Here is a 27,573-nt window from a genome sequence, read left to right as displayed (position 1 = left end):
AGCCGTGGTGTCGCTCACACTGTGGCCCTCTCGCCACTGGTGTCAACACTGATGACTTCAGCCTGCGCCCTTGTGAGCTCACCTTGCTAGGAGAAACACAAGAAGTGGGATCAGGGCAGCGACAGCGTCAGAGGGGATAACTATGTCATACCTGCACTGGAGGGGGGGTTGTGCTATTAATGTGTGTGTGGGAACACACATGCAGTTGCTAATACCTCGGGGTTATCTCTTTCATCTGTGTTTATGAGGCAGATCCTCCGTCCAGGCCGGGCTGGATGACCACAAAAAAAGCATACTTTGTAATGTACCGAATCACAAACAACTTCCTGTTTTTACCAAACCCGTCCAAATCATATGTCATTGGTTTCAAGCCACGTGACACTTTGACGTTCTCTGAAAACGTTTGTGAAAGTTCATTTTGCATATGAGACAGAGACTGAAACCTTACCTTGTGCTTTATAAGTGCGGCCAGGATTCGCTGTTAGTTTTTTTCACGTAAAACAAATGAACGTGCCATTAGAAACTCCTCGTTGTTGTTGACAACTAAAAGCCGTTTAAACAGTATCCTGCAGGGTTGGTGCAGGCCCGTTCTTCAACCTGGGGTTTCCTCAGTTTTATATAAATTGGTATTTAGAAATCCTGTTTTTCTGAAGTTTTGGCAAACAGGTCCTGACCTTTCATGAAGAAATCCGATTTATTTCAAAAGTAACAAGCTTTTATTTTAAAGGCTGTTCTTTTGTTAAATGCATATTTTATGTGGGCTTACAATTTACAAGAACAAGATCCTGATTAACAGCCCCTGTGATAGAGCTGCACCCGTCCAGGGTGGACCGCTACCTGTAATGAGCTGCGATTGGCTCCGGCAGACCCCCGTGACCCTCCACGGGATTAAACGGGTGTAGAAATTTACAGGAGAAAGAAAAAAATGAAATACAACAATATTTTAAATTTGAATATAATTTCTCACCATTTTGAGTTATTTAAGTCCTACAACTTCACTCTTAAAAGTTATATTTTCGTTTATTTATTTATTTCTAAATACGTTTTTAGTGTCTGGGTATAACAACTTTAATAACAAGGCGCTTAAATGCGTGTATGGTTTCAAAAACGGGCTTTGCTTCAGCACTGAAAAAAACCCGACTAAAACAACCTACGAAATATAACTTTTTTCTGCTTCTTTTTTGAGGCGCATTATGAGTCAAACGGAAATTGAAAACAAAATCAGGCTGGTGATTCAATTATCAAGTTGGTTTATGTTGAGGAAAAAGTGAAAAGGTGAAAGAGCGGCGCAAAGAGTGGGCGAAGCTCTTGTTTTCAGCACTTCCACAGATTTGGCTAAATTACAATAAATTGGAGCCGTGTCACGACGAAGCTTGTATTTTAGAAAAAAAAGGGCCAGAAATCATCACTAAGAGCAACATTGCCACGATTTCATTAAGAAAAGTAAAACTCACAGGTCCACTTTTATTCACTAATCACTTGTAGGCTTCACGACTGTTTATTGGAATTAATGGATGTATAATTTATTTATTGTCCTGTGATTTTAAGTTACATTTTTGGCCTGTATTCAGTTCGGCGCTTTAAAACATATTATATTATTAATAATTTATGTGCAAAAACTTTGAACAACCAAACTGCAGAAATAAATAAAAACATATTGTGGCTGCGAGTGAATAACATCCGATCTCGCATTTTAAATAAATTCCTTTTAAATGTGGTTAAACTCCATCCATTGCTGCACAGGGAGTGTTTATTCCATTATACTGACTGTGATGAGGGTCTGGCTTTCTGTCTGAGGAGCCTATCGCGGACTCCCCTGCGCGTCAGACACACCTCCGGGAGCGCTACTATATCACAGGTTAGAAAGTTGAGCATGTGTTTGAATTACTGGCGGTGTCTCCATGCGCCAAGTAAAAGACAATCACTCTTTGGTATTGGATAAAATAAAAGCGTATCGATAAATAGTGTAAACGGGGAGGGAGAAATGTTTTTTATGTCTTAGCCTGTGAGGGAGTCCAACATTCACACCATGTCAGTGCGGTTTGGTGAAGACAACAGTCCAGCCCGTGCTGTTTAGGGACTTTTTTTTTTTTTTTTTTTTTTTTTTTACACCGTACATGCATTTATTCAACTGGACGCCTGAGTAAGACTTATGACATTTGACACAGTCCGGGAGCGAGGCTGCAAATGGGCGGCATAGGTGGCAACCTTTACCTCAGCATGTTGAATGGGACTGAAACGCAAACTTTCGGAAAGAACGCCGACATCAGCAGTCACCTCCACCGCGGCGGGAAGGATCTAGCAGAGTTTAAGATGGGGATCCAGGACGCCAGGTTTTACTACCCGGACTCTGTCCAGAGCGGCCAGGACGCGCTGTCTCTGCCCGGCTACCACTCGGAGCAGGCGGTGGGCGCGTACGCAGCGCAGCCCGGCAGGTTTTACGCGCAGCCGCTCGGCGGCTGCCCCTACGGCGCCGTGCGCTCCCCGCCGAGGAGCGCGGCCAGCCAGGGCTTCATCCCGGCGGCGGGGGACGGCTTTCCCGCGGGAGCCAAAGACGCGTACGCTGTGCCCTCTCCGGAGAACTACCCCAGCGGCTTCCAGCACGGCTACCAGCGGTCGCCCCTCTACCCTTTACCTGGGCTACAGGTGTGCGGCAAGACGCAGGCGCTGCTCAATAACTACCCGCTCTGGGCCAAGTTCCACAAATTCCAGACCGAGATGATCATCACCAAGCAGGGAAGGTGAGCCTTAAAAAACGAATTATACTTGAATCCCCACGATAGTAAAAAAAAAAGTGTCTGGCAAGTTTTGGTATGTTAAAGGGGCTGGAGAAACTGCCAACTCCGCACCCTGGTCCTGTCGCTTTTGCTTACGTTGCGCTCTTAAAACAATAATAAATGTCCCCCAAGAGTTTAGCTTTGAGAGATCACAGAGTGGAGGTTTCTCTGAACTAGTCTTGTAGGTCTGCAGTTTGGGGTCTTTAGTTTGTGAGAATGATTAAAGTGATCTATGAAACCGCATTTAAAAGAAATGTCACGGATGTCCACTTCACTTTTTAGCAAAATTAAAGCAAATTAAAACAAGTGAAAGCGTACAAATAATTAAAATAACTAAAATATTTAAATTGTACTAACCCTTGAGAGGTCCAGTAATAGCGTTATATTAACGTCTTTATATCTGATAGATTTTTAATTGAATTTCTTTTTTGACCGGATTGAAATTTGTTTTGAGCAACAGTTGCTGTGGAGTTAAATAACTGGTGAAAGAGTCGACATCAGCTCCAGGCCTGCTCCTTGACCTCTGGTGTCTACTGTGCAACACCAAAAAGTACTCTATTTATTACTCTACCTATTATTTTATTACTCTAATTATTTCTATTTACACTCCTTTACTGTATTTTCACGCATTAGCTGTCAATATTACCTACTACAATATCAACAGCTTTAAAAGAAATCTGTGTGGCATCAAACTGAGAGGATGACATCTGGAGGAAGAAAGACACCTTGATAATGAAACCTCAGCCCCAACTGAAGTGGGTGGCTTTAAAATTGATAAGCTGTGCTGAAATTGTGATTAAAAATGAAGCAGAGGGGAAGAAAGAGGTGTCGCGGGAGAATCTCTCAGCCGGAGCAGAGCACAGAGCTGCCGACCTGAGGAGGAGAGAGACGGCGCTGCCGGGCTGCTCTGACAGGTCAGCGAGCATTAAGATGCAGTCACGTCCATGAGGATTAATCCTATAATATGCCACACTTGTGTTTGACAGAAGGTTTCAGGCGATTGGTTTCTCATGGCTCGGATCTGTGCTCAGGAAACAATTGCTTTGTCACATAATAGGACAGTGATATTTACAGTGACTTCACTCGCTGGCATTTTTTATCAAAATGAGTGGAAGGCATGTGGATCTAATATACACACGCATATATATATATATATATATATATATATATATATATATATATATATATATATATATATATATATATATATATATATATATATATATATATATATATGCAAAAAGATCATTTGTTATTTTTACTAAATATGTGTGTCTGTGCATTTGTATGTGCTATGTGCTAGTTATTTATTTAGTTATGTTATTTGACATTTCGTGCTTCCCTTCCAGAAACATAATTAAATAGATTTTTTATTTATACATTTATTTGTTTATTTTTAAGCTGTTAATTTCACTGACCCTGACAGCCCCCAAAAAATTAAGAATAAAAAAAGAGTTGCATACAAACACCTGAGACTTATTTGAACAAATGCTGCACACAATAATAACAGGTTGCTTAAATGGGTGTGGAGGTGTTATCCTTCCACATGTGAGAAAAAGCACATTTTCATGTCGTGCAAAAAAAAGAGAGAAAAAAGAAACCACAGACCTCATATTTCGAAAATTTCAATTGCTGACATTAAAAAACTTCCGTGTTCTTTATCTTACACGTGCAAAGAGAAGTGCCACACGTTAACTGATGAAGATGACAAAATACAAAAAAGAAGGCCAGTTTTTGGCGAAGTTGAGCAGAGACTAGAAAAAGAAGATGAAGAAGAAGAAGAGGGATGTGTTTTAAATATCAGAGGCAATATCCTCCTTAAATTTTCATCCTGCAGTCCAGCTCCCACAGTTATTTTGCAGTGGTTTCATGGAGGAGTCCGGGGGTCTGCAATGTTCATCAAAACACAGGTAGAGGAGAGGAATGAGAAGAGAAGGGTCAAACACCGCCGAGGCTCCACACAGCAGTGCTGAGAAGGTGAGGGACCTTTGAAGTTCAGGAAGTAAAAGACTAGATTCTCTTTTTTTCGGCTTTCTTCAGCCTCCACGAGACGCTCGGTGCACCGCCTGACAGCTCTTTCAGAAGTTTTGCTCATGTACCACACCTGGGCTTTGAAAGTTTGACACGTTTTCATGACCTGTAGCACAGAGGGGGGGCCCACTCTTCCACCTCTCTCGGGCTAAATTCAGACCACCGCACAAGTTGTTGCCATTTCAGGCCGTATCCGCGGCCTCCGTTGGACTGAGGCAAAGTTTGCGAAGGGTGCAGAGAGGCGGAAGATCGAGATCAAGGTACCAGAGCGAAAGTTGATGTTGCTAAATATGTCGAGCATATTAACAAAGAAAGATATTCACATTAAAAATAATTGGGGTTTTCTGACAGTTTTAGACAAAAAGTCTAGTGACTAAAGCTGAAAAAAGAAAGTGAAGTTTTGTTTTCTTTCTTTTTCTCCTCATTGACTTGTTGGGCCAGTGTGCTGGTCCACACCTGGCGTGTTTCTGGTTCAGACATGAGTCAAACAAGCAAAGTTTTCCCTGCAACTGTTTCCAAGAAGCAGCTTCATTTTAAGGGACTTTTTTAAATGGAGATTTCAATTAAATCTGTACATGAGTTTGGAACCACATGTGAACTTTTGACTGAATGAGACAATTCAGAAGCAATAACGCCTATTGATGATTATAAAAATAATGCACAATTTTGCTTGACCTTGACAGAGGAAGAAAAAAAGCAGAGAGACAACTTTTAGGGAAATAATGCCAAACTTTGCACTCAGAGGAACCATGCTCGTCTGCTCTCTCTGCTCCGCTGACTCCAAACGGTAACCAGCATCAGTTTGATGTCAGGTAGTTTTCAGAGCAAAACAATGCTTTGATTTTTTTTGATTTTTTTTTTTAAGAATAGTCACCACAAGCTACTGACTGAGTAGCACGTTTCAACCCAGGTGAGAGATGCAAGAAAAAAAAACATAGAAATAGAAATCGTCTTTTGACTCCTACAAGATGTTAATAAATATTTAATGAACAGGAAGTATTTGTTTCAGTGGACTGCAGCTGCTTAGCAAAACACCTTTCTTTCTTGATTGTAAAATCCTCTTTTCAAAATAGGTAACGCATCACTTCATACCACGGAGGAAAGAAGCGTGGGTGTCTTGTGTCCCATTGTGCCAGGTTTCAGGCCTTTCAGTGTGTCACACGAAACATGCCAGTGATCACAGACAACAATGAGGTGGAGACCTTTGAAGAAGAGGAGAATGTTAGGAAGTAATGTGTATTCATTTTCTGCCTCTGAAAGCAGAAGTAGGTATTTCAAGGTTTTAACAGTATGACCTGTCATTTCCTGTTCAGCTGTATGGGTGTCTATGCAGCTTTCCGCAGAAGCATTAAGTACCAATATTTTCAAATAGATAAACAACTACTTCCTCTTATCTTGCAAGTAACGTCCTGCACAATTTGAGCTGCAGGGCCAATTCATGTTGTTATTTTTATAGTTTATTTAGTTACCAGGATGATTAGAGAGAGAGAACTAGAAATGAGTATGACTTTAATGCATTGTACAGCTATTTAGAGAACAGCGACACGTTCCATTAGATGTTTTTAATGAATGCTGCAATTCCAGTTCCGACTGACGTATAATGATCCCATCATCTAAAGCCTAATTTAAGCACCCCACGTTCCCTGAGTTTTGTCCTGTAACTTTAAAAAAAAGAGGATTAAGAGCCACACTTTCTGCTAAAAATATAGTTTTAACCCAGTTCCACAAATATTTGCAGCTAAAAAATTGAAAGATGGAGGGATGGATGGAGGATGGGTAGTTGTGGATCAGTTGATGAACCATTCGGAGGGCTATAAGTGAGTGTGATGAGCTTTGTACGTGTTGCTCCAGTTGATCACCTGAACCCGCTTCTGGTTTTTGAAGTTTTGTTTGATTTTGTCTGACACTCGTTCCTTCTTAAACATATCCGGATGGCAAAGAAGAGCCAGACTAAAAACCCACTATCTCTGAAATTGAATCTTTATAAAAGTTGAGCATGGATCTACAGAAATAATAACCCCAGGTTTCTTCAGACACCGCCGGCTCTCCTAATCAGCTGCTCATCCAAAGCAGCGTTTACAGCTGAGATCCAGTCCAGAGCATGACTGCGCTGATACCAAAGGACCTCCCAGAGGTACAGGCACGCTTAAATATGACTGAGAGCAGTTTTTATTTCTCTCTCTCTCTGATTTTTCCTCTCAAAGGGTTCATAGATTATCTACGATAAATTAAGTCAAGTCTTGGGGAATCAGAGGTGTTTAGAGAAATACCATTTTTCCAACAGAAATGCAGAATGATACCTTCATCTCTATAACGTAGCTGAAAGCCAAAGCAGTGAATCTGTGAAGGTTGTCAATCATGTGGTCACAGTTTACTTAAGCGTTAAACGAAGACAACCGGTCTTGCATGAGTGTCTTGAAGACGTTTCACCTCTCATCTGAAATAAGTCAATACACAAACAAGAGTGCGGGCGTGTTAAAAGAGTGCTCGTGTCCAGCAGTAGCTGTAGACTGGCATGTTTTCGTCACAGATGATCAAACGCACGCACGGTGACAAAAACTGGACCTGAGCTCCTGTCCAGATGAATCAGCGGGTGCACTCATGCAGAAAAGTCCTCTCCCTGGTGAATCGGTGAATTTCTCTCTTCCTCTCAAGCTTCTGCATTCATCCCCAGGACAAACCCTGCATCCCTCCCTCCCTCCGCTCTCTCCACCCTCTGCTCTTTCCTTTCGCCTCGATATAACCTCCACTTCCCCCCGCGGTTGCCCCTTCCCATGTCCTCTGTCAACCTGAAGCCAGCCCTCCTCCCCTTACGCTCCCCCCCAACATGCACACACTTTATTTTGATTTTTTGAAATGTCACTGTCTCTGTATAACCGGCCGGTTCACCACACTCCTGCTGACGATCGCTGCTGCCGTGAGTGTGCCTGTGCACACGTGTCTGGAGCAGAGCGAGGAAGCGTCAGACATTTGTTGTTCCAGTGAAGTGCTTATGGATCGGAGTGGCGGCATGTCTGGCTGCTGCGTAGCTACCAGCTGAAGCTCTGATTCCTGCAGATGCGTCAGCCTTGCTGCAGACAGTTTCAAATAATGAACCGAGACAAAAGTGCGTGTGAGACGCTGTAGGTAGAGCAGCTCAGTGAGTCTACCCATCGTCACCACAATGCCACCGCTCTGAAAATAACTGCATGCTAACATGTGTTGATTGTGTTGCAGCTTCTCTGAGCCACTCTGTACAGAAAGCCTAAGAGCCACCCCCACATGCAAATATCTCTGTGTTGTGTTTTCTATGGTTTCCCCCTTCATCTAGTTCTGATTTCCTATAAAAGGCTTCAATATAAGAGAACTGACAATATCAGAGGAGCAAAACGATGGCTATTGATCCACCTTGTGGCGTATGATCGCAGTGTGAAGGTGGGTTGATGACATTTGTAAGAGTTTGTGCCTTGACTTATATTAAACTTGACAGTGGAAGAGGATCTCTTTCACCTGTTCTTTGCAAGCCCCCAAAGAGCTGCTGCCGTGATTGTGTTTCTACAGAGTGCCACGAATGATCGTTAAACCGAGCTTACCATGTATCCACAAAGACCCAACTGGGACCATTCCATGTGGGGTTTTGTCTCACCAGTGAAGAGTGTGTTTCCGTGGCATTAAACTTTCAGATCACACCAGAACAGGTTTTACCACGTCATTTCCTATTCCCATAAATTCTTGGGAAAGTTTCACCTTTTACATGTTATGATATGCAAAGACTTTCAAAAGGAGTGCAGACAAAAACCCAACAGTCGATGGCTTCAATCAAAGGATTAAAGCGCTGGAGAAATAAAGAAAGATTTTATTTCACAACTCATTTTGCACGTCCACACAATAGTGCGTTCATTTCCTCTGAAATAAAGAAAAGCTGAGTTGCATGACATGGCAGATGGATGCTAGATCCTACCACAGTGTGTGCTCGCCCTCGGCTGTGGTTGTTCACATGCACGTCTGCACCAGACGCAGCAATAACCCGCACAGGCTCTTCACCATTTCTCTCAGAGCGAGAACTGCACATTTGCAGCTTAAATGTAGGAATAAGGAGCAGCAAATGCATCATTGAAAGTGTATTATCTTTTCTGTGTAGTATCAATAAAGCATTCCCTTAAACCGCCAGGGTATGTATTGTGGGATCAAATCAATATATTGGCAACTTACATGCAACTATGTGAAAGTTAGTGTAAAAATAAAGAGTTTAAGCACATTTGTAGGTTGCAGGGCAGCATGTTGTGGTGCTAGTTAAGTCTGTTGCTGGTTCAAACCCCGACTGTGGAGTGTCTTGTGCATGTTTGTCGTCTCAGCAGCCAGGATATCCCTCGCCGTTTTGGGGGAAACGTACAATTTCTGGTCTCTCGAACATTCGTCGTCACTCAACCACTTTGTCTGTGGTTTGGTGTTCACAAGCACAGCAGTCACTTGTGTGAAGGCTAACCTAAATGAAAGGATGTGTTGAAAATATTCACAGCAGCGTAACAGCAACTGGTGTACTGATGTTTTCATCCTTAAGGTGTGAAACGAAAGACGAGATCTGATAACGGTGTTGCTACGACAAAGAGTGGGAGAGAAAATGCTAAAATAGAGTGATTAGATCTAGCGCCAGCTTTTACCATGTATTGATTTTCTTCTTAGTATTTTTAATGTCATCCACTGATCCAGAACACACGGTTGGAGAAACATTTGGGCCTTATCTGGGCTGCTTTTGCTGCTCGTGGCTCAGTTATGACACGGTCGAGTGTTATGTGGGCCAAAGGTCATGAACTGGTGCTTACATGGGTACGGTCTCATGTGGGTCAGATGTGTCCCACTTGCCCCAGGCGCGCCTTGACATGGGTTACAGTGAGTGTTCCGAGGGCCAGTTGGGACCGTACACCCAAAGAAGAGGAAGATTTGAACATGTGGCTGAGTTTAAGCAGCAAAACTCACCTTGAGTCAGCATCATCGTTCAAGGGCAAATATGGGTCAACAAAGGTGCAGATGTGGGTCAGGCTGGGATCAAACAGGTTTGGGTAGGTTCTTCACGCGTGTTCTAACTCTACCAAAGTTCTCCAGAGGAGAGACAAATTAGTGCGAATGGTCTATTTGTGTGCATCTGTGTGTGCATGTGTGTGTGTCTTACAATGACTAATTTAAGACATGAACTTTCTTGAACACAGCAATCGCTTCTATAAATCTAATCCCACCCCCACCCCTTCGTTATAGCCAGAAGTTTTTATTCAAATTGACATCATCAACGGTGACTTCTGCTCCTAAATTAGGCAGGATTCACACTTCTCTCATTTCTCTTGAACACTGACTGGGGTGACATCCTGCATCTTGCCTGCGTAACGTAGCGTACAGTGGAAACTGCAGAAAGGTGCATGTTTTCAGGTGAAAGTGCATGCCTCTGATCTTGTGACAGATTGTCGCTACATGTGTGGGATGATGGAGACTGTAGTGCCCCCCTGTGAATCCTGCTTCACTTTGAAGCTGGCAGCATGGCGATGGGGACGAAGGGCGGCATGAGCTCCCTGTAACCTGGTACAAAAGCTCCACAGCCTGATGAGCAGTTAGCCAGGGTCAAACATAAACGGGCTACCTATCAAACACCTAATTCATAAGGTCAACACGCTGATCACCTGCAGGCATCGTTAAAGGAAATGGCATCATTTACCACTTGGAAAGTAGAGGAAACCTTTCCCCTCCCATCCTCAACATCTGATGTGACTGCTTTACAGATGAGGAGCCGGGGAAGCTTCACTACCTACTAGTTTATTTTAACTTCTGGCTCTTTTGTGTCCATAAACTCAAGGCGTGTGCATGAGTGGTCATGAGCTCAAAATACCAGTGCAGTATTGTGTCAGTTCATGCTGATGACTAGAAACAATAAATAACCTTTTCTATGTTCTCTTGAATATAACCCCCAGAAGAAATGGCTCTGCTCTCAGGGTAATTCCCTAAAATGTAGACAGAGCTAACCGCGATTAAGTCTGTGGCTTCGTTTCATGATTATATTTGGGCACAATTGCTGCAAGATAATGTATGATGTTGACTAATTGATTTATTAATTAGTCATCATCATTTTACATTACAGCAATAAAGCATTTTTGGGTCAGGATGTTAAAACTGCTACTGAACTGCTGATGTTTAGAGTATACTTAAGGGTCTTTGAGGGATTTTTTTTGTGTCGTTATGTCATCTTCTGGTTGTGTGTCATATCGCCAGCTTCCCGTGCTCCTTCCCCGGCCGTGAACCCGGGGACGCCCCGACCTCCCGGTTACCCCGTCTCACTGAAGCCCTTGGTGGTCAAAACAAGTTCAACATGTAAAGCTGCAGCAATCAAGAGCATCTTCTGGGCCATCTTTTATTAACAGCAACATTAAATATTCACCTACACTGTCAGCTTTTCCCTCCACCTCTTTCTTCAGCCGGTGAAGAAACCCCCCACCTTTACAAGCCCCTGCAGTTTGGTTCTTTATCAAAAATTATACTTTTATTCAAGTAACAGACTGTTTTAAGGTCCAATAAGCTGATATAAATATATGTAAGCCAACAGTTTTGATTTTTTTTCTTTTATTCCTCCAGGAGGATGTTCCCCTTTCTGAGCTTCAATATCAGTGTTCTGGATCCATCCGCCCACTATAACGTCTACGTGGACGTTGTTCTGGCGGATCAGCACCACTGGAGGTACCAGGGCGGCAAGTGGGTCCAGTGTGGGAAAGCAGAGGGCAACATGCCAGGTACATTTCACAGAACAGCACGGTTTACCTGCAGCTGTCTTTCAGGTCGACTGAAACACTTTCTCAGTCATGGAAACAGCATATGATCACAACATTACCAGGAAAGAAAGAATTAAGGAGAAAGCAGCCAAGTTATTGAATTTTTGTCTAATATGCTTTGATGATGCAAAACAATCTTTTTAACATATTTCAGTCTGGATTTTGGCCACACCACTAATTATATTCATTTGAATAATGATGAATAATGATGCATGCAAATCATCTGTTCTGGTATTACTGGATCTCAGTGCTGCATTTGACACAGTTGATCATAACATACTACTCAGCAGATTGGAAAAGTGGCTGGGACTTACCGGCACTGTGCTTCAATGGTTTAAATCTTACTTGCAAGATAGGGCCTTCTTTTACTCAATTGGAAACCAGGAGTCTGAGAGAACCAAGATCACATGTGGGGTTCCTCAAGGGTCTATTCTCGGACCGCTTCTATTCAACATCTATATGTTACCCCTAGCTCAGATTATGGAACATCATAACATTTCCTACCATACTTATGCCACACAACTCTATATGTCAGTGTCATTACATGACTACATTCCCCTCATCTCATTGAGTAACTGTATTCACCAAATCAATGAGTGGATGTGCCAGAATTTTCTCCAGCTAAATGCAGAAAAGACAGAGGTGATCATTTTTGGCCCTAAAAATCCAAAGATCCAAAGATCCTTGGCTGATCTTTTCCCTTTCACCCAAGAACACCCAAGAACACCTTGGCTCCATGTCATTGACAGCTACAAATCAAGCCAGAAATCTTGGTGTAATTATTGACTCAGACCTGAACTTCAACAGCCATCTAAAGCTTATCACTAAATCTGCCTACTACCACCTGAAAACATTGCTAGAATTAAGGGTATTCTGTCTAAACAAGACATGGAAAAACGTATTCATGCATTCATTTTCAGTAGGTTGGATTATTGCAATGGCATCTTTACAGGCCTGAACAAGAAATCAATCAGGCAGCTGCAGCTGATCCAGAACCTGCCACCAGAGTCCTTACAAACACCAGGAAACTGGACCATATTACACCGGCCATGAAATCACTACACTGGCTTCCAGTGAGTCAAAGGATAGAGTTTAAAATCTTACTGCTGGTCTACAAAGCACTGAATGGTCTTGGACCAAAATACATGGTTGATCTGTTAGTTCCTATGAAGCTCCCAGACCCCTGAGGTTCATCTGGATCTGGTTTGTTGTGGTTCCCAAGAACCAGAACCAAGCAAGGTGAGGCAGCGTTCAGTTATTCTGCTCCTCACCGGTGGAACAAACTTCCTGTAGACCTGAGGTCTGCTCCAACTGTCAGCTCCTAAAAACATTACTGTTTACTGAATCATACTTACCTGCTGTACTCTACTGCCCTTATTTTTTAACAACTTGTGCTTTTTATTATTTTAGCTCTTTTCTTATCTCTTATTTCATTTTATTTGTTATTTACTGTTTAATTGCTTTTAATGTTGATGTAAAGCACTTTGAATTACCTTGTGTTGAATTGAGCTATACAAATAAACTTGCCTTGCCTTGCCTAATATAACACATTTATATACGTACATTTCTTTAAAATGTATGCCAGCACTTCTGAACACATCCAACAAAAATATTGCACTCAATAAATGACCATCTAATAAATAAATAATACATTTTTAAGCAGCAGTAAAGAGATGTGTCCATTGATGCAGGATTACTTCGGCCCAATGATGTCATGCGTGTTTTATGCTTTTACTCTTGGTGCTTTGAGCCTTCTGCGTGCACAACTTTCACTTTGTGACGGAGCATTTATTTACCGTGAAATCAAAGGCTGGCATCATGTAAGAAGAAGGTTCTTGTAATCACAAAAAACTATTTTTTCCACTGGGAACCTTTAGTCATTAGGCTGAGGGTGTATGTTGCACTAAGAGCACATTCATTTTATTCTAATTCGGTTTTAATAACTAAAAAACGAGGCAGAAGTGCAAACTGTCTGGTCCGTCTGTGAGGAATCAAAATGTCCTGATCAATGCATCATTGAAGATCTCAAGGAAGGGGTTTTTCTAGGAATAGCTCAACACATCCACAGCCACAGTGGCAGCGATGACACGCGTCACGACGTACCTGAAGGCTGAAAGCCGCATTCTTGTTTCTTTTTTTCTTTCTGGTTTTGTTTAAATCATCTGCTTCATTGAGCTTTCTGCAGGATGTGATTCATTAAAGCTGTAGTGTTTGAGTAGCTTCACTTTAAAGGGTTTACTCTGCAGAGTAGCGATGACTTATTATTTGATCATAAGTTACCTACATTAGAATATAAGAGGTACACCCTTCTACTGGAAGTACGTCATTTCGTCTTGCTTCAGCCGCAGTGCGTGACATTCAGGGGGATCTAATGCCAAAGATTCAATATGATCTGCATAAGTTTTCAGTCTTTCTTTTCTAAGAAAACATGAATCACAGATTTCACTAACAATTCACACCCAAAGAGCTGTCCTGTGCTGCCCTCCTTCCCTGCGCCACGTTGCAGGACGTTGTTGCTACAAGCCCAGACGTGACGAACTAAACATGACCTCTGCAGTGGGTCTCATGGCTCACTGTGTTTCAGCGACTAGTGGAAGTTGTTCAACTGTTTGAAATGTGCAGTTTTAGATGAAACTGCAAGCTTTGCACCGTTAATAAATCAGCAAAAGCATTTTTTAAAGAAGGAAAAAAATTATAAAAAGATTACATAGCAAAGTGAGTCAGTTTTGTTATTATCCTCTTTTATACGTTGTGAAAATGTTGGAGAACATGTGAACAAACGCAGCCACATGTCACAAAAGCAGTGTTTTAAAAGTGCTGCAAGGCCGACATGTTTCATGGAGCTGACAGTGAGGTGGAGGTGGAACATAGGCTACCTGTCAGCCAACACACTGGTCTCACATCGGTCCTTAAACGTTTTACAGTTTATCCATTTTTAAACTGCACTTCTGTTCCCTGCTGTTGTTCACTTTGATTGCATTTAGGTTAGGTAAAGGTTAGTTTAGGTTAGGTTAGGTTAGGTTAAGGTTAGGTTAGGTTACGGTTAGGTTAGGTTATGTTAGGTTAAGGTTAAGGTTATGGTTAAATTAGGTTAGGTTAAGGTTAGGTTAGGTTAAGGTTACATTAGGTTAGGTTAAGTTAGGTTAGGTTAGGTTAAGGTTAAGGTTAGGTTAAGGTTAGGTTAAGGTTAGGTTAAGGTTAGGTTAGGTTAAGGTTAGGTTAAGTTAAGGTTAGGTTAAGGTTAGGTTAAGGTTAGGTTAAGGTTAAGTTAAGGTTAGGTTAAGTTAGGTTAGGTTAAGGTTAAGGTTAAGGTTAGGTTAAGGTTAGGTTAAGGTTAGGTTAAGTTAAGGTTAGGTTAAGGTTAGGTTAAGGTTAGGTTAAGGTTAGGTTAAGTTAAGGTTAGGTTAAGTTAGGTTAGGTTAAGGTTAGGTTAAGGTTAGGTTAGGTTAAGGTTAGGTTAAGTTAAGGTTAGGTTAAGTTAGGTTAGGTTAGGTTAAGGTTAGGTTAAGGTTAGGTTAAGGTTAGGTTAAGGTTAAATTAGGTTAAGGTTAGGTTAAGTTAAGGTTAGGTTAGGTTAAGGTTAGGTTAAGGTTAGGTTAGGTTAAGGTTAAATTAGGTTAAGGTTAGGTTAAGTTAAGGTTAGGTTAGGTTAAGGTTAAATTAGGTTAAGGTTAGGTTAAGTTAAGGTTAGGTTAGGTTAAGGTTAAATTAGGTTAAGGTTAGGTTAAGTTAAGGTTAGGTTAAGTTAAGGTTAGGTTAGGTTAAGTTAGGTTAGGTTAGGGTTAGGTTAAGGTTAAGGTTAGATTAGGTTAAGGTTAAATTAGGTTAGGTTAGGTTAGGTTAGGTTAGGTTAGGTTAGGTTAGGTTAGATTAGGTTAGATTAGGTTAGGTTAGGTTAGGTTAGGTTAGGTTAGGTTAGTTTAGGTTAGGTTAGGTTAGGTTAGGTTAGATTAGGTTAAGGTTAGATTAGGTTAGATTAGGTTAGGTTAGGTTAGGTTAGGTTAGGTTAGTTTAGGTTAGGTTAGGTTAGGTTAGATTAGGTTAAGGTTAAATTAGGTTAGATTAGATTAGATTAGGTTAGGTTAGATTAGATTAGGTTAGTTTAGGTTAGGTTAGATTAGGTTAGATTAGGTTAAGGTTAAATTAGGTTAGATTAGGTTAGGTTAGGTTAGGTTAGGTTAGGTTAGATTAGGTTAGGTTAGTTTAGGTTAGGTTAGGTTAGATTAGGTTAGGTTAGTTTAGGTTAGGTTAGGTTAGGTTAGATTAGGTTAAGGTTAAATTAGGTTAGGTTAGATTAGGTTAGGTTAGGTTAAGTTAGGTTAGGTTAGATTAGATTAGGTTAGGTTAGATTAGATTAGGTTAGTTTAGGTTAGGTTAGATTAGGTTAGGTTAGGTTAGATTAGGTTAGGTTAGTTTAGGTTAGGTTAGGTTAGGTTAGATTAGGTTAAGGTTAAATTAGGTTAGGTTAGATTAGGTTAGGTTAGGTTAGGTTAGGTTAGGTTAGGTTAGTTTAGGTTAGGTTAGGTTAGATTAGGTTAGGTTAGGTTAGGTTAGTTTAGGTTAGGTTAGGTTAGTTTAGGTTAGGGTTAAATTAAGCTTGGATTAGGTTAGTTTAGCTTACGTTAGGCTAAGGGTAGGTTAAGGTTAAGTTAGGTTAGGGTTAGGTTAGGGTTGGATTAGGTTAGTTTAAGGTTAGGTTAAGGTTAGGTTAAAGTTGGATTAGGTTAGGTTAGTTTAGGTTAGGTTGGGCTAAGGTTAGGTTAAGGTTAGGTTTGGTTAAGATTAGGTTAAGGTTAGGTTAAGGTTCAGACATTTTTTTAAAGAACACAAAGCATAATCACATGGTCTGCATGCTGAGCAGATATTCCTGTGGTGGAAGAGCTTACTCTTACCTGACTGCAGTCCCGGTCTGTCCTAAGTAGAGGATGTGTGGGGAAGTTTGAAATGACAATGACAGTAATGTCCAGTACTGTTGCTCAGCTTAAGACATGTTTGCAAGAACAGTGTGATAAAACAACACCTCAACACCTTTTCAGTGTTCTGAGAAGGAATTTCAACATCACAAAAAAAGCTTCACTGTCCCAGAATTCATGGAATAGGTCTGAAATTTAGGTTGGTACGAAAAAACGTGAAATATCGTGTGTCTATAGTCAAATATCAGCCTATTTAAATGTGGGAACTCCTTGTTTTCTTTATTATTAATGTGGATTTCCTGTATTGTCCCATTTAATGTCGTACCTCTGCTCCCATGTCTCATACCCTTGTTTCTTCCACCTCCCTTTTGGATTCATCAGATCATTAGATGTTCACACCTCGAGGAAAAAAAACGACAAGTCAACCAAGACTGTATTTTGGCTGTGATTTATGATAGACAAACCACAGTTATGTAAATGAGGCAAACTGTTGTAAGGTGTTGTCACACATTTGCCAGGTGTTGTAGAAAGGTACATTCTGATGTTTCAGTTGTGGAAACTGTGGTGAAAACCTTTTGTACAACAACCTCAATTAGATCTAATAGTGCACTTATGCGGTGAGCATATACAAAGGTTAGTAGGTCGCTGTGGTGATGCTGTGAAAATTATTGCCTCTAAAATTGTTTTGATCGGCTGCAGGAAATGTGACATTTCAGGAAAACTGACAGCGTCTCCAGCTTTCCTCTTACTAGAAGGAATTACTTCTAATATATATACTTTCATCCAACAAGTCCCAGCCACTTTTCCAATCTGCTGAGTAGTATGTTATGATCAACTGTGTCAATACTCTGCAGACATCCAGAGCTCTGGGCCTTTTTGTAGTAAAAACTCACACCACAAACATCTATTGGCCCGAATTGTGAGTTTGATTAATTATTTATTCTTACTGGAGAATCAGTTTGACTTCCTTGTCTTACAAGTTTTAAGCGGCTTATGTTACATTTATCCCTGTTTTGTGGCATTTTTTCTGGATTTATTATCATTCAAGCTCTTGAACCAGAAGTCCTCCTACTGATACCGTGTTTGCAGCTCACCAGTTGCTGTGTTCATTGCAGGAAACAGGATGTACATGCACCCAGACTCTCCCAATACTGGAGCTCATTGGATGAGACAGGAGGTGTCGTTCAGCAAGCTCAAGCTCACCAACAACAAGGGCAGCACCAACAACGTGGCACAGGTGCCTTTCCCCTTCGGTCTCCTACGTTTTGGTTCATCCAACAAATCCCAACATGGCATCTTAGTCTGTCTATGAGTTACGAAGAGTTTCCCTTTTTATTTCTGTCTATTATTATTAAAGGGGACCTATTATGAAAAACAGGTTTTATCTTGCTTTAACATATATAAAGTGGTCTCCCCTCAGCCTGCCAACTCAGAGAAGGAGGAAAGCAACTAAATTCTGCAGTGTCTGTACAGCCGCCCGGATGAGCCTTCCAGTGTGATGTGGCTTTTACGAGCCATTCAGATTCTGCTCCTGTCGTTATCTAAAACGACGGAGCGATTTACAGAGGTTGGCCTCTGATGCGTGAAACCACGCCCACAACTAACTCTGGCCGGAACAACAACAACAACTCCGCCGGCCGGAGCTTCCGCCATTTTCTACGCGTCATTCAGGCAGCCAATCAGCACAGTGCCTCATTATCATAGCCCCGCCCACTCAGAATCCTGCATAGATAATGAGGTTAGAGACTGGGATGATAAAGACATGGCTCAGAGGCTGAATTTCTAATTTATTTAGCAAAAAATCAAAAGCTTGTTTTTAAGACATTCAAGGCCTGTTTAAAATAGGTATTAGATGCCATAATAGGTCCCCTTTAAATAAAGTAATAAAAATAATAAAATCCTGACATTTCCTGATTGTATCGTATTTCTGTGAAGTAAAGGGTAAATTCCTCGATAAGTTATCTTTGGCATCCGAAGAAACGTATCATGAAAGTGAATTATTGTCATTCCTTGTCCCCAGATGATAGTCCTCCAGTCGCTGCATAAGTACCAGCCGCGTCTGCACATCGTGGAGGTGAAGGAGGATGGCTCAGAGGATCCCTTCCTGTCGTCCAAAGCCCAGACCTTCGTCTTTCCAGAGACTCAGTTCATTGCTGTCACTGCTTATCAGAACGCAGACGTAAGTAATCGCGTTGGCATGAAAATGCATATACAGGACTGTCTCAGAAAATTAGAATATTGTGATTTTCTGTAATGCAATTACAAAAACAAAAATGTCATACATTCTGGATTCATTACAAATCAACTGAAATATTGCAAGCCTTTTATTATTTTAATATTGCTGATCATGGATTACAGTTTAAGAAAACTCAAATATCCCATCTCAAAAAAATTGAATATTCTGGGAATCTTAATCTTAAACTGTAAGCCATAATCAGCAATATTAAAATAATAAAAGGCTTGCAATATTTCAGACATTTTTGTTTTAGTAATTGCATTACAGAAAATAAAGAAACTTTATCACAATATTCTAATTTTCTGAGACAGTCCTGTAAATCTCTTACTGCTCATTCTGATTAATCGTTGTGATCGGGTGCAATCGTTCACAGCAAAGCCATCACAACACAAACAAAGTTGCGTAACCTGTATAATGTCAGAACGATATCTTGGTGTTTTACATGGGTCTGATTTAGAAAATGCTACGACATAAACGTCAGCAATGGCATGATCAGGTAGGTGAGTTCAGCCTGGAGTCAGCTCACCTCATCTGACCGAGCACGGTGGCTCACTCCCCTCCAGTATCTGCTGTCTTCACTATATCTCTAACAGCTGCTCAAACACAGCGTGTAAGAGTGTCTCTAATGCCAGGGCAGAATACAGCGGGAGGCTCAGTAGATGTGCTCGCCCACTCCCCGGTCCTAAAGATCAACTCTTTCCAAAATGAGAAGTAATAGCATGTTGGCCTTATTAATTATTAGTCACTGACCTCCTTTCTGACTGCTCTTGTTTCTTCATCGTGGTTGCTCACTCCTTCTTTTTTTCCCCTTGCTTACATTCTCTTGTTGCCCTCCTCCTATTCCCTACACAGATCACTCAGCTGAAAATAGACCATAACCCCTTCGCTAAAGGTTTCCGCGACAATTACGACACGTAAGTAATTTAGAAAATAGCTGCATTTGTGAAGAGAAAACTGGGATTCGTCCTCTCCTTTTCCACGGGATGAGAAACGTTGTGTGAACATTGCATAAATAATGAGACTGGATCTCCGCTGGCATTTAAATGCCCGAGTGCTCATATCAGCCTTTTGATATTAAAATAGATGCAATTACTGCCCTGTTTGTGAGCGTGCTGCAGTGGAAAGGTGTGAGGGGCTGAGAGATGTTTGATAGTTGTTTGAGGTTTGAGCAGGAAATAACACGTTTTCTTTTTCCTTTTCTTCTCACACTCTCTTGCTTCCCCCTCCTCCTCCTCCTCCTCCTCCTCCTCCTCCTCCTCCTCCACTCTGCCTATAGGCTTTATGCTCCTCCTGACTCTGATCGCCTCACCCCTTCGCCTACAGACAGCCAGCAGGTGCTACCAGGGAGTTGCTACCCCCAAAGCTACCTCTCCGAACAGTACATGAGCCCGCTGCCGCAGAGCCGCTTCTACGGCCGCGAGACTATCGGTTTAGGCCAACAGCACAAAGATGCATCCTCCAGTCCTGGACCCCACAGCAGATGGTACCTGCACCCCCAGCAGGGCATGTCCTCCAACAGACTCGACTTCCCCTCCTCCTATGAAGGGGACTTCTCTGGGAATGGTTTTTACAAGCCGTTCCCCTTGCAGACACCCACTCACCACGCCCTCAGCTACTACCCCGACAACCCTTTTGCATCCACCAGCGTGTCCGTTTCAGGTGCCACCTCAGCGGGCTGGAGCGCCAGCCGACCCACCCCACAGTACCTCACCAACCCCAGTAAACCCACGCCCAGTCTGGGCTGGTTCAGACCCATATCCTCCTCCTCTTCACCATCGTCCTCTGCTAAGTCGCCTGGCCAGCCCAGGCTAGCTCCGCACACACACCTCGAGTCCTTGCAGACACCCATGTTGCAGGACAAGCCCAAAGACTCTGTGGGAGTGGCGGCAGAGGACGCCTGGCTCGAACCTCCCTCCGTGAAATCAGCAGACTCCACCGACTCGGGCCTGTTTGAGGGCAGCGTCGGGGACAACAAGAAGAGGAAGGTGTCGCCCTACACGTCCAGCACTGAAAACTCCCCACCTCCTCGCAGCAGCGAGGTCTGTGAGAAGGATAGCAACAGTGATGCAGACTATTATGGCTATTACACCCACTGAAGACCTTCCACATCCCCCCGGTTGCTGAAGTCTTTCCCAACACCTTCCCACACCACCCTCATGGACACGTATATGTCTGTCCAGTCAGGTTACGAGAAAGGGCTGGAACAGTCTCTCTTTTTTTCTAACACGATAAACCTCAACACGGGGAAGCCGTCCGTGTTTTTAAGTCCCATCTCAGAAGTGTCAGGTGATAACAGGAGGAGCTTTCAAGGATACTGTCAGAGTGAACAGGAGTGAATGTGACTGGGCCACAGGCCTCCAGTCGCATGACCGACAAACAGACACACAGAGGTGTGACCGAAGTCTTTGAAACATCTGGAGATATGAAAAAAAAAAAGTTCTGCATATCTGCTTCCTGACAGACGCCTGCGGGGATTGTCTGTTCTTTCTGCATCAAACACTTTCTCTGCCACTTTTGCCATGTCTTGTCTCACCACCCAGCCATCGAAACGTTTCCTCACAATATGCTGACATTCATTCATTCCCCCGGATGATTCTGTGCAGAAATTGCATTTTCACCCACTCTTCTCTGCCCAATCAGGTCCAGCATCGCGGTGCAGCGCCCACTAGTGGCCACAGAGGAGTTTTGCAGAATCTGTTTGAGCAGAGTAATGTCAGTGGGGGTTGAAAGAGCTCAGCACAAGTAACCTGAAGGGGTTAATTAGTGGCTACCGTGTGCGTGCATCTCTGTGTTTCAGTAAAACACCAACCAGAGCAGGCTGTAGCGAGTCAGCGCCACTAAGACCATACAACATATCTCACACACTTGAGGGTAAAATAGTGAGATAAACTGTTTGTGCTGCGTTGTGATTTAATCCGACACATCAAAACACATTTAAAACACAGAAGCCAGTGATTCATAAGGCCACACTGACCTCAAACTTCACTATCAGTGTCTGAGGACACGTTTACAAGACCGCCAACAATGAATTGTTGAAATCAGCTTTGATAATATAATTGTTATCAGTTTTTAAGAATTGTGTCAATACTTGAAAATCTTTGACTATCTTTGACTTGAAAACATAAAGTTTTACATTAACCTCATCGATGTATAAATTCAGTTTCTGTGCACCCTAGCCATGCCAGGGTCCGGGTTACTCTGTTGTCATGGAAACTGATCGGTTGTGGTTGTGTTGGTTTCATGTTTCTTGTAAATGTTCCCTGCTTCTCAAAAATCAGGCGTTCATCAGGGCGGTCGTGGAAAAATTGAAGGAAATGATACACATATATTGTGGAAACAATCACAAGATTATTGATAAAGTTTGTTTTTCCCGTCATGATTACCAGCTCCGTCTTCGACAGCCTAGTTCTCCCAAAAAGGAAACACAAAGTAAAGGTGAATCAGCCAGTTGGTAAAAGGTGTTCAATATCTAGAAATGTTTTGAATCTAACATGCCCATAAAACCTACCGGTACTTGATGTTCCCACTGATATTTGTTATGATCCACTGGTGCTTTATGGGGTTGCTAGAACTAGTGGCGTAAATGTGAAAAGCGCTGTTTCACGTCGCTGCACAACTGGACACAAAGTGCAAACGTTTGATTCATGAAGTGAAACTGTTGGATGAGCTAATCTGATGTTACAGGGGCATGTGGGATGGGAGTTTCCAAAGCTGGTTCACAGTTTAGCACCTCCGAAGAAGCATCTCTGTAATTTGAAGGTGTGAAGATAATCTTTAGATTGCATCATTCAAAGAATATCTTCACTGTGATTATTCTGCTTTGTGGTATATCAAACGCAAGCAGTCCGAGTGAAGTCAATGACAACATCATCTCACTGAGGGCAATTGGAAGAAGGTTTGAATCTTTGATGGAAACCTGTCACCACTTCTTTTTTTTAAATCAAAAGGCTTCAATTTTAAATCATAATCCTTTATTTTTGCTTCAGTTTTGGGGTCATTTACACAGATAGATGCTCTATTTGACAAGACTAAACTTCTTAGCATAATGGACACTTGTTTGCTTGCACAAAGAGCAAAGGTCCTGACCTCCGAACAACTGGTTGATGCGAAATGTCATCGCACAAAGCCCATAATCCATAACAGCATTGATAACGACTTAGTGGTGTCGTAAAGCTTGATTTACACGGTCGTATGCTGCTCTTTTCCTCCACACTGCTGCCATCCAACGAGAGCAGTGCAGTCCTCCAGGCGAGCTGGACGCGGGTCCCTGAGGATGCCCCACATGCACTTGTAAGTAAACAAAGCCGGCCCTGTCAGCTGCAGCCCCCCATGAACAGGAAGCCCAGAGTGACCAGGCGGACACTCTGAATTTCCCCCCTCGTCTCGGTGCCTATCATGTGGTGACAGCGGCTGACAGAAGCTCGGCCACAGTCGGAGCTGATCAGAGATGTGCCCCTCATTCCTCGGCAGGTGTGCTAATGGAGTCAGACAACACTGGGGGGCAACAGGCAGGCACTCGGCGTCAAGTAGGGCTAATCCAGACTTTACTGGGAAGACACAAATATTGCCTGCATGTTTTTTTATGTGACTGCAACCAAACATTCATGGTCTCATGTAGGGCTGCACGATTCTGGACAAAATGAGAATCACGATTTTTTTGCTTAGAATTGAGATCACGATTCTCTCACGATTTTTTTCCAATATAAAATTTATTGCACTTATTACTTTAACTTTGCAACAGCTGAACAAAAATATAATAACAATAAACATCTCTTGTCTTCTTTACACAAACCTTTGAATAATTTAAACAATAATAACAATTTAACAATATTTGTTCCTCCCTGAGTTGAACACCCTTTCAGAAAGGGGACTTGTAACAGATCCTGTAGTTCTGAGGCAACAAATTATTCCTCTGGCTGGGATGAACCCCCCATTGCCTTTTGCTGCTATTAAGAAGCTGCCGATACAAAAGGTAAACGTTACAAAAAATATGATGGTGCCTGATAAAAGACTGGCATCAACTTTGTAACAGCTGACATTGAACATAAAAACAATAAACATAAAAAAAAAAAATAATTAAATCGTCGTCATTTGGAAATGAGATTGCGTTCAAGCATGAATCGAGATCGTGATTTTTTAACGATTAATCGTGCAGCCCTAGTCTCATGACACATTTCTGCTGTTCCACCGGTGGTCTCGATCATTTTATTCGTTATAAGTTAAACACAATATGATTTACTATGTTTTAACTGCAATATTGATGCAAAAAGGACAAACTCACAACTCCACCCCATATGCAAATGTTTTAAATGATAAATAAAAACAGGGCGCTAAAAAGAGAAGAGATATGAAAAATGGAGGATGTTATGCACAATTCTTTCAAAAGATGTTTCCTGTTTAATGTCCATTGGTCTTAAAGTACCTTGCTGAAGCTGTACGGTGAACAAAGCGAGTCTCAAGTGCAATAAATGGGACGAAAATTAGTTGAAAACCAAAGGTGTAACTTGAGGAGTAGTGAGGCAGGCAAGCACCGGCCTGTGGACGATGAGAATTTCATGTGCTGTGGCCTGCGACCCGGCCCCCGCATCTGTGCAGGAGCTCAGATCAGAGCAGCAGAAGAGGAGTTTCAGGTATCTCAGGAAGAACTCCTGCTGGATATCTCTGCTATGACAATCCACGTCAGAACCCGTCATGGTGAACTTTCAGTACGTACAATTTTCCCCGAGTCTGTTTTCCCTCATTGAGAAAAATGAGACTGTGTTTCCAGGTTTTACTGTTTAATGTAAAAAAAATAAAAAATATAAATAAAAATTAGTGGAGAAAGGAGAAAACGCAGCTAAAATGACGAGCATGTTAATTTTGTGTGTGATCCACGTGCACTGTTTGTGTCAAAGGGAGCTGTCATCGTCGGTCTTCACGTCAAGAAACGCGGAAACAAATGAGAATGAAGATTTCTAAATGAGAAAATAGAAACTGTTATTTATTATAAAGGTGGCATAACTGTGTATTTGTTGTTTTTTTATTATTATTATTATTATTATTATTATTCATGAAATTAAAGCTTCCACATGTCAAATATTTTACTATGTGCTTCTTTTTGTTTTCTGATCAAATATTTAACATGAATTGAAATACCACACCAACACATTTATCTGCAGTCAAGAGCACTAATAATCAATTGAAAAATAATGATTGTGAAACCACAGAGGTGACATCAGCAATTTAATGTACTGTATAAATATACATATACAGTATGTACATCCTGTCAGATAGCCCAGTACTGTTAACGACATACGCATGGCTTAAAATACTCTCTCCTTATGTGAACACATGCCTAAACTGTACATCGGTACTTCATTTTAAAATAAGCCCACAGAATACTTGACTTTAGGTGCTGATACAGATATTGATGTGCAGAGGGAGGGACAATCTGTCACTGACAGATCAGCCAATAATATTCATAGTAAGTGCACATATCTGTAACTAGGCATGAGCACCATGTCTCTGCGTTCGACGCAGACTTTCCCTGCAACACTCGAACAGGCGTCAAAAAATTGTGAGCCCACGGGTGACGTGTCGTCCCCTTAAAAGCTGATATGTCCAACTTGATGCCTAGAACATAACAACATCGATTATGGAGCAGTTACAGAGCAACGTTACGGCCCTCCGCCGTCCAGGCCGACTAAAATCAGACTTCAGTTAAACAGTCAGCTGTAGATGCAGCAAAGAGGGTGAGCGTCAAGTCAAAGTTCAGACATAATGCAACATTATAATCAGCCTCTTACTAGCATCACAAGAAAATGCATCTCTTCAAGTTTCACAGCTAACTGTGAAAGTCACAAAAGAATAGAAAGCGTAGCTGTTTTCAGTCATCTACATTCATTAGTATGATAATAAGAAAGATCCAGATCTGAAAAAGTTGGGACATTATAAATGCTACTAAAAGAAAAAATAAAACAAATGCTACATTAACCTGAGCCTTTTTTTTTGTAAAAATAAGTGCAGGCAAGATAAATGAGAAATGTGATGCTGTATGAGATGTCAGCTTCAGTCAGTGTGTTGATGTACATCCTGCTCACCATTTCAGGCCTGCAACAACTTCCTGAGCACTTGAAAGGTCGGGTGACAATTCAAGGCCAGTAATGACATTAAAAAAAGAGGTAAATAAAAACAATGCTACATGCTCCAGACTGGAGGATTAGATGAGGACTCGTGTGGCAGGAGCGAGCAGTTTAACACGGTCATAAAATAAACTGCAGGCTCCGGACCTTTGCTAGCTTTGATGACAGAGACTGAGCCAACTCACAATGTTTATAAGAAGGTTAAAGCGCAAACTCCGCCTTAGTTCAGTAGCTCTGCTCCAGACCACTTGATGAGTTTTTAAAGTGTCATTTACTCCCTTAAATATCCGAGTGGACCTAAGTGCATCACGTAAACTATGGGACACTGTTGTCACCTCTTATAAGTCTGAATAAACTGGTGTTCAGCCACGTTTAGTGACATGATGATATGTGAATATCATTCACTTTTACTGATTCTTTCAGTTTAATTCCTTGAAAAAGGAGGCGTGGCCAAGCTGCAGGGGAGGCTTTGAGACGGTCGAAGGTGCATAGCAACGCAGTAAAGGAGGTTGCTCGCATCAATGTGTCAATCCTGCAGAAATTAAAGTCTACCCATAATGCATTGCTGCAGATTTTCAGTCCCGTTTCAGTTCTAATTCGGAGTCGGACCCCTTCTTTTTTAAGGACTCTGTCCAATTGTTTTATTCTGCACCAGAGCAACATTAATGACAAACTGAATCCCAAAGAGAGGGAAAATGAGATCAAGTCCTGCTACGAACGCACCTCGAGATCATAGCCTTGAAAAACCACTTCCTGCACACGTTACAAAGCATGGCTGTGGAAGAACGGGGTACCATTACAAGACAGGCGTACCTGTCGTCCTGATCTGACCTCAACAGAGATTTTGTGGAGAATGACCAAAAAGAAAAAAGTGATGGTGTTAATCTCGTATTGTTGCGTACTTTAAGTGATGTTTGTAGTTTCCATGGGCAAAATAACACCCTTCTTGGATTTGTATTTACTCCTAGAAGGCCTTTTAAGTTTTGTGGAAAGGAATGGAAACATAATAAAGTGTTAAAAACGTGTTGGGGGGATGAGTTGCAGCCCTGAAATGCGGTGATGGACGTATACTATCAAATGAAAGCAGCTCAATCAATGACACATGAAACTTCTTGGGCTCCTTGTCAACTAGATTATAAAAGTTACATAAAAAAATTACTTCCAGTAATACGTGATGCTTTTTCCCAACTTTTTCTGATTTGGCTTTTAATAAACGCATAAAAAAATGTAAAGATCTTTCCTCACATCTTCACCAGTCCTACATGTGGCTAACTGATGATGGACATTTCCCATGAGCCAGTCACGGGAGTCTAGTAGGAGTCAGATAAGCAGCACCGTCGCGGCTCTCCCAGAGCGGGTCATATGTGCTGGTGTATCCATCGCCTCTGTCGTCGGGTCAGTGTTGTGTGCAGGTTGCTGTGATCTCAACTCGTCACCACAAAATAAAGTTATTAAGCTTAGCAAAACCAGGATTCTCTCTCATCTTCCAGTAAGTCCCGTTGGTGAGCCAAACATCCTGCCCGCTGGAATCTTTGGACTTCCTGTTGAATAGGAAACAAACAACGAATTACACATGTGGACACTGATGGAGAAGATACAAAACAAGATAAAGAGATGGGAAGTACAAATGCTTTTTTACTGTACTTCAGTAGATTTTTTCACGTATCCGTACTTTACTTGAGTATTTATTCTTCTAAAGACTTTTTA

General features: G+C 41.8%; 2 protein-coding genes across 3 annotated transcripts in view; one reads left to right on the top strand and one right to left on the bottom strand.

Moving 5' to 3' along the window:
- The first annotated feature begins 1,978 nt into the window (after nt 1–1,978).
- On the top strand, nt 1,979–21,977 carry tbx21 (T-box transcription factor 21). Its single transcript, XM_061709049.1, has 6 exons — nt 1,979–2,741; nt 11,403–11,557; nt 17,625–17,746; nt 18,530–18,688; nt 19,598–19,659; nt 20,022–21,977. Exons 1-6 carry the CDS (start codon nt 2,188–2,190, stop codon nt 20,839–20,841), a joined length of 1,872 nt encoding a protein of 623 aa, XP_061565033.1. The 5' UTR covers nt 1,979–2,187; the 3' UTR covers nt 20,842–21,977.
- A 4,110-nt stretch (nt 21,978–26,087) lies between these two features.
- Nucleotides 26,088–27,573, bottom strand: part of osbpl7 (oxysterol binding protein-like 7) — a 30,128-nt gene continuing 28,642 nt past the window's right edge. For both annotated transcript variants that reach the window (XM_061709047.1, XM_061709048.1), the window contains one exon: nt 26,088–27,407. In XM_061709047.1, the coding sequence (XP_061565031.1) occupies nt 27,299–27,407 (109 nt within the window). In that variant the 3' untranslated portion in view covers nt 26,088–27,298. The remainder of the gene's footprint in view (nt 27,408–27,573) is intronic.

This window comes from Cololabis saira, chromosome 19 (assembly GCF_033807715.1).
Source record: "Cololabis saira isolate AMF1-May2022 chromosome 19, fColSai1.1, whole genome shotgun sequence".
Lineage (NCBI taxonomy): Eukaryota > Metazoa > Chordata > Actinopteri > Beloniformes > Belonidae > Cololabis > Cololabis saira.
Note: the sequence above shows the minus strand (reverse complement) of the source record. Positions and strands in the feature narration are given on the sequence as shown.